General features: G+C 33.2%; 1 protein-coding gene across 1 annotated transcript; it reads left to right on the plus strand.

The window, feature by feature from the left end:
• Positions 1–413: 413 nt before the first annotated feature.
• On the plus strand, positions 414–5,033 carry LOC149570209 (axial regulator YABBY 5-like). The gene is made up of 7 exons (XM_089822843.1): positions 414–1,335; positions 2,178–2,288; positions 3,780–3,885; positions 4,054–4,102; positions 4,216–4,291; positions 4,385–4,453; positions 4,718–5,033. Exons 1-7 carry the CDS (start codon positions 1,261–1,263, stop codon positions 4,790–4,792), a joined length of 561 nt encoding a protein of 186 aa, XP_089678969.1. The 5' UTR covers positions 414–1,260; the 3' UTR covers positions 4,793–5,033.
• Positions 5,034–7,888: the final 2,855 nt, after the last annotated feature.

The following is a 7,888-nucleotide window of genomic DNA, read 5'->3' on the forward strand; positions in this document are numbered from 1 at the left end:
AATAAGATCTAACACCCTTTAATTTTTTACTTTTAATATAAAAAATCAGTTATTAATGATAATAAATACATAATATTTCCACAATTCAAATTAATATCCACCACCATTAAATTATGAGGTGGCAATGCACATAACGATCGAACTTTATATTTACAATAGATCAGCATTCAAGAATCTTTGTAAAGTTCATTTCAAAAACTTCTAATTCGAATACTAATTTTATGAGATTGAAAGGACGATGTTTCATTTTAGTTGTATTACAATTTTAAGGGATGTCCCTACCACTATGCCTTTATTGATCACCTATTTTGATGTGGAAGCAGCAACTTGGAAAGCATCGTACCGTAAAATTCAGCTTTAATCGTCTATTTGACCCCAGGTGATGTAAAGGCAGCCACAAGCTCACATGCTTTGCCCGTTTGATTAGAGGTTACCAATTAAATTTCTGGTTTTAGAACTTCCAGAACCTAATCTCAATGATTTGTGATTTGTGTCTAAAACGAGTTTAGGAAGAAATATAATGCGCTGCCGTCCGTATTCATTAGATATTCTGATAGATGATATAGGCATTCCTTCAAGTGATAAGATTTCGCTTGAAAAGATATGATATGGATCATATAGATTTATAGATAAAGAATGAAATGCATCGTATATGCTGTTTCATTCTGATTGAATTTATAGCATGTTAACTGGAGAGCGTGGAGAAAATAGAGGCATATCAAACAAACCCACCAACTGGGTTAATCGCTCTTCAAAACCCAAAGCAGAGCATGGAGAGCGACCCATCCTAAACGACTTTCAGACACGTCATTTTCGTTGCATAAAAATACAAGCACATAGTTTAAGATTCAGATGCCTTAACCACGCTGAAACCCAAGTTAAGGCGGCAAATGTAGCAGTAATATGATGTTGCAGTAGTGAGTGCAGAAGTCGGAGCTCTGCTTTTTCTAACAATGGTAAAGCAGAGTTCTGTACTGTTAAAATATTAATAAATACTACGTTATGGGGAAATGTGCTAAAACGGAGCCCCTAATAGCCGTCCTAGGATTAGTACCAATTCTGGGCTAAATCGGATCTGCAAATTAAGATAAAGCTTGTAACCCTAGGATCCCCATTTAGATATAACAAGTTTTTTCATCGATCTGGATGGCTCAATTGTAGCAGAGAGAGAGAGAAAGAGGAATTTGTTTCTTTGTATGCAGAACAGAAGAAGGGGGAAAAGAGGAGGGGGAGGATCAGAAGGCGCTTCATCCGGGCACAATGTCTAGCTGTATTGATTTCACTTCTGAGCATCTGTGCTACGTGCACTGTAACTTTTGCAGCACCATTCTCGCGGTAGACGACGGCTACAACTCAGTTTTTCCTGCTCTTTTCTTTTTATTTCGATGCGTTGTTCTGATTAGGACATTGAAAGTGCCATTTCCTTTCATTTATCACCGCTTGTGTCTCTGAAGATTTGTCTCTTTCCGTCTTCCCTGGCCGTCTGAGTCGTTTAAACCTCTTTCGATCAGAGAATTGTGAGCTTGCTTTGATGTTTTGTTCGGGTCAGAAAAGCCACCTCTTTCTCCGGGCTCGTTTTCAATCCTATCTCCATTACTTCCCATATTAAAATATAGTGTCAGAACCAGGCTTAGTCATTTATTAAAATAAGGGCCTTAGATGGGATGAAATTGTTCCTCCACTAACTATTTTAATATTTGCCGTACATTGATTTGATTTTACCTGTTAGGTGGGTAAATCTGTTCGAAAAAGAAACTGTTGAGGAATTCATGATCTAATCTGCTACAGGAAATACAGTTGATGGTTGGAATGTGCTTTCATTTCATCTTGTCAAAATCATTTGGGAAATGTTGTGTGGAAAAGGATGTCCATGGGGAATATAAACGAACCTTGTATTATCGAATCTAACCTATAACCCTACTACGGGTAATAACCCTCTGCCTGGTTCCCTACCCCCCACTAAAGGAATCGGGTACTTTGGATGAAGAATCATTCGGGTGCTTCTAAAATAAAGAATCTTTTACTGTGTTCAGACAGTGAATATTGATGTTTGTTGTATGAAGCTGAGAACTTAAAGGAAAAAATGAATTATTTTATAAACCCTAGGAATCTTGTACATAATTCTTTTTAAAGAGAATTTGCCCTCTGTTTGTACTAATGACGTTTCTGATGCATAGGTGAATGTCCCATCAAACAGTTTATACAACATGGTCACAGTTCGATGCGGTCACTGCAGCCATCTTCTGTCTGTTAACATGGGCGCAACAGTACCTCTCGAATCCGACCAGGTAAAACTCATCCAATATAATAGAACTGTGTTTTAGATCTGAAATAAAAAGTATTTTCTATTTTTCCCAAATCGAAATCCAAAATGAAGAGGTTGGAAGGGTAAGTATCAAATCTTTGCTACCTTGCTTGATTTTGCATACGACGATTTCGCATTTATACATTGAAATGATCTGTGCGATCGTTCTAATTCATGGTTACTATGCTACTGTCTGTAGTGCTTGAGGTTTTAGTATTGTTCATTCGTTTAGCTATGCCTTGAATATTAAACATAGGAAAATCATAATGAGAATGATAACTTTGTCCGCCTCAGACATTCTGATTCGAAATGCACACAAGCAAATCGCACATTGTGGATTTTACAGAATAAACCATTAAATTCAAAACACCCAGAAGTTAATAGGGAAAAATCGCTATTCATTCAGTTTATAGGAATCTTATGAACAGAATTTAAAAGTGAGATGGAAGTTTTCAATGATGTTTATGACATCAGGTAGATCAAAGAATGTGATAGATAAACTGTGTCAAAACCAATAAAAGCATCAACCAAAACCAATAATCTACATCAAGAAGTTGGAAATAAAATTGTTCTTTCAGTTTCATTAGAACCTTATGAACAGACAATGAAATGTGAATACTGAGTTATTATTCTTATGAAAATGAATTGAAAAAGTGAGTTGAATGTTTTTCAGCATGTTTATCAGATCATATAGTTTATAAAATCAAACCTAATAAAAACAACATCCAACAAGTCACAATCACATTTGGAAAAAACTCAGTTCATAAAAATCCATAATTTCTTACAGTTGATAAAGATGCATAATGTTTTAGTTACAAATAAAGATTATATAGATAGAAGCTCTTATTCAATCCACTGGACTGATGAAATCTCATATCTAAGTTACAGTTCAACGAATCGAAACCACACTTCAAAAGATTTCAGTCGATACAGATACATACAGACAATGTTTATTTTTAGATTGAACCTCCTCATGTAAGTTGAAAACTTTTGGAAAATTAAAACATCACAGCTTATCAATAATTACAGTCATTATCTACTAACCTTGCACAAAATTGAATGATTTGACCCCAAGCTTTGATGACAAAGAAGCAAAATAGGTTTAAGAGATCAAATATAGGATGCTTTGTAGCTGTAGCTATCTAATTATGCATAGTTCACAGTGACCCGGTTCAGCTATTATAAGATACTAGTAGTAGTCATGCTAGAGGTTTGGAAGAACGAAAAATCTAGCTATTGCCAGCTGCAGTGCAGTTCTGATGTTATAATCATATGGTACAAGTGAATAGAAGGTTAATGAAGGAAATATTTGTATAATTTGTCAATTATTGATGGGTCTTATGATTATAATGATATACTCATTTACCTGTTGTATATTGAGAAATTCTCAATTCAGTATATCACTTCTTGCTAAAAACTGTGCTGTAAAAGGATGTTACCTCTAATATATTATAATGTGACCTGTAATTATCAGAGGCGGAATGACAGTTCCAAAGATGTACCATCCTCTTCCTCGGGCAGTGGGAACACACATAAGGCATATGTTGGCGTCCAAGCTACAAGCACACTTCCTGGTGCCCGTAAGTTTATTTATTTTGCCAGTATCACTGATTATTCCTAAATCAAGCCTTGCTAAGCATTCAAAACATTTCATCCTAACTCAAAAAGTAGTATCTACAAATCTTTCTAAATCGACAAGAGGAACATTTCGTGGATCTGCTTTCATGGTAATTGATTTTTTTTCGCAGCCCCAGAAAAGAGACAGCGAATCCCATCAGCCTACAATCGTTTCATCAAGTGAGAACATAAAACATAGACGGTTGCTTGTTATGTAGGCCTTCGCAGTTTTCTTTCATGGTTTAGTTTTCTTTTCAATACCTTCAACAAAATGTGTTTCCATTTATTTGCAGGGAAGAGATTCAAAGAATCAAAGCCAATAATCCAGACATTAGGCATAAGGATGCTTTCAGCGCTGCTGCTAAAAATGTGATACCCTTTGCCTCTTTCTTTCATTTTCGTTTTCCTTGTCGTTAATACCATACCATCCATTAAAGTTTGCCCATTTCTTTACTATAACAGTGGGCTCATTTTCCTGATATACACTTCGGCTTGTCAATAGAGAAAAGTAAACAAGCAAACAGTCGCAAGGTAAGTTTCACAGAATCTCTCTACATGCTTGGATATTATTAATCTTTTGTCAAGTTTTAAGAAAAACTTTGGTGTCGATTAACATTAGAAAGTTTAAGTAATGTGTTAAAAATCTTCCCAGGCAGAAGCCTCGCCTGCGTTTTACTTAAAACAGAATCAGTATTTTGGATACAATTTGAACATGCTCTTGAATTCTCTCTGAAAAGCATATGTCGGATCGTTTCGATCATTCATCATTGTTTCCTCCATATCTTAATTTTTCAGGAAGACAACGAAGTCATCATGGCAGATTCTCTGTGCGGAATAAACGATGGAAGGATGAGAGCAGACCTATACTGATTGTAAGGAATCCTTATAGCTCTTGGGCTGTGTTTTATTTATATGCAAAAGAGTACACAAACTCTATTATCAAAAAGCATATGGGTAAATGTGTTGTGAACATCTTAGACGTTTTGTGCAATGGAAAGTATTTTATCTGCATATACTCGATAAACTGGGGGAAAATATTGTGGAACGTTGTAGAGTGGTGGATTGCATTGCAAACTTTAATTATAGTATTAGCCTTTCAGTTCTTGGCGTATATTTTGATTTTTTTAATCTAATAAATTATTCCAGTGTGTAAAGAATCAAAATAGGTATGTTCATATTAAATGTCTTTAATGTCTTAGAGGTGGTGGACTTATTTAAGGCAGCTATGCTACATTTTTTCCGAGGAAAAATACCAGTACAGAACATTTGACTATACTGGCTTTGAAAGAAAGGAAAAACTCTATGCTCTATTATTATTATCATAAAAATGATGATGTATGGAGGTTTTCTAGTTTCTTGAATTTGCAACGATAACCAGTTCTTATCAATCCTTTTGAAATGCCTCGAGAAGAAACTACTGTAGATTATATGTGAACGTTTGCTGTGTGAGCTTTCCAGAACATCAAAGAACGTTAGGATTATTGTTTAGAATTAACAGTATAAAAAATTGTCACCATTAGGATCGTCTATTTCACTTGTAGTATTTTATGTATGCCTGAAACTATCAAGCTTGCAAAAATTATAAGAGTACAAAGATATCATAAGGATGAAAAATTTATGTCATGTATTTCATCTTTTCTTCAATCTTCTTGTTTGTTTTTTGTTAAAGTCACTGGATAAATAACCTATCTAAATCTAAAATGGTTCGGAATACGCTTCTTTAGATATTGTTGGTTTCTTAATCTTTTTCGAAAAATGGGTGTTAAAGATCTTAATCGTTATGAGAAAACATAAACTGTTACAGAAATTCTATTCTATTTATTTATTTGGTTTATTCTCGTCACCCAAAAAGAAAGCTTTTGGAGAATAATCTGAAATAAGGCTGAAAATAGGAAGTTAATAGTGAAGAACAAACTGAATGCAATTAAAATTCTGAACTCTATGTGGTAGTGGATGTTTAATGAGGCGGTAGACATTTAGTGAAGCCGTTGATGCTAAGTATTTTATCATAATGTTTTTTGAAAGTTAATAATACTAAACTTCGATTTTGTTGGATTGTTCCATAGTGTTTTAGTATACAAGGGTTTTTTTTTTTTTTGGTTAAATATAATCAAATGTTATTTTATAAAATGATATTGGATGTTAATGTCTTTAATATGATTGTGATTAGTTTTTTTTTTAAATTATAATGTTATTGTAGTAATAATTGGTGTTATCTATTATTTATGTTTTGGATTTGTTATAATTATGTTAAACAATATTTCCTTACATGTAATTAATTTTGTTGGAGGATATCATGACTATATTGAGTATTTATATGAAAACTAATAAATTATTTTTCTAAGTTTACTAACAATTCTAAGTAATATTGAAGTTTTTCATAGATCTTGACAAATAATTGTTTGTCTATCCAACACACAAGTTTTATAAGTGATATATATGAAATAGTAATAATGTGCACCAAAAATATTTGTTTTTTTCATTATATGAAAATAAAACACTTAGAATTTAACATAAAGCCTTTTTACCAAACATTGGGTCATGCATAGAGAGGAATCTAGGCATACTAAGATAGACATGAGTATGTAGGAGGTGGATGGAGTGGATAAAAGACAAACACAAATTCAATCATAAATCAATAAGAAAAACACAAAGACTCATCAAACTATGCTACAACACTTCATGATCATTAACATAACTAAAATCTATTATTAATCCTTAGAATGCTACAACATTATATCCACTCATGATCCACAATGATCAGATAAATATTTGATACCTAAATCCTTACATAATGCCTATATTTATAGAGGACTTAGAACAATCTAGATAACAAACTATTACAGTCAAATAACATGTGAATAATATGGTAGCTAACAATATATTAGGACGGTGTTGAAAACTTCCATATTAAATATGGTAGCTAGAAATTGGTTGGTACTTCTAAATGGTCAGTTGGTGGAGAAGTCTGGCACATGGTAGAAATTATCTACCAACACTCTCCTCTAGTTTCTACCACTAATTACATCGAACTTTACAACATTTATTTCATTTCTTAAATATTCAAATTACTTAATAACTACAATTGTATTTTTCATATGATGTTTGCAAACCTTTTAGTATTCTTACTATTATAACCAACAATTTTTTCTGAGCAGACTAGGTTGTGACCTTCTACAATCTATTATCCAAAAAAACCTTAGCGACATTCACCAATGCTTGCTCTAGCAACTTCAAAATGCAATCATGGGTCTTCAATTGTGATGCCAACATTCCTTGATCAAATCAATGATGTCTCCCATAGATCTATCTATTACAACTAAAAATAATTGTCTTCTTTCAGCAATACAATCTTGAACAGCTTTCATTTGTCACAAAAGATGACATGACTCCCCTTTCTTGTCTTGAGTCACAATCTTTCTTTATCTATCAAAATGGGTGACAAGATCCATTGACAACCTTGCTTCATCTATCACAAATGGAGATAGGATCCACTAGAAATCTTGATTAGCTTCATCTATCACAAATGGTGATAGGATCTCCAATTAATCTTCAAAACTCTAATTTATACAATAGCACCCAAGATCTTGAATCTGCTCCAATACCACTTGTAGGAGGTGGATGGAGTGGATAAAAGACAAACACAAATTCAATCATAAATCAATAAGAAAAACACAAAGACTCATCAAACTATGCTACAACACTTCATGATCATTAGCATAACTAAAAAATATTATTAATCCTTAGAATACTACAACATTCTATCCACTCATGATCCACAATGATCAGATAAATATCTGATACATAAATCCTTACATAATGCCTCTATTTATAGAGGACTTAGAAAAATTTAGATAACTAACTATTACAATCAAATAACATGTGACTAATATGGTAGCTAATAGTTTATTTGGACAGTGCTAGAAACTTCCATAATAAATATGGTAGCTAGAAATTGGTTGGCAG

The sequence above is a fragment of the Cupressus sempervirens genome, chromosome 3 (genome assembly GCF_028749045.1).
Source record: "Cupressus sempervirens isolate cs-2001-9-10 chromosome 3, ASM2874904v1, whole genome shotgun sequence".
In the NCBI taxonomy this organism is placed as follows: domain Eukaryota; kingdom Viridiplantae; phylum Streptophyta; class Pinopsida; order Cupressales; family Cupressaceae; genus Cupressus; species Cupressus sempervirens.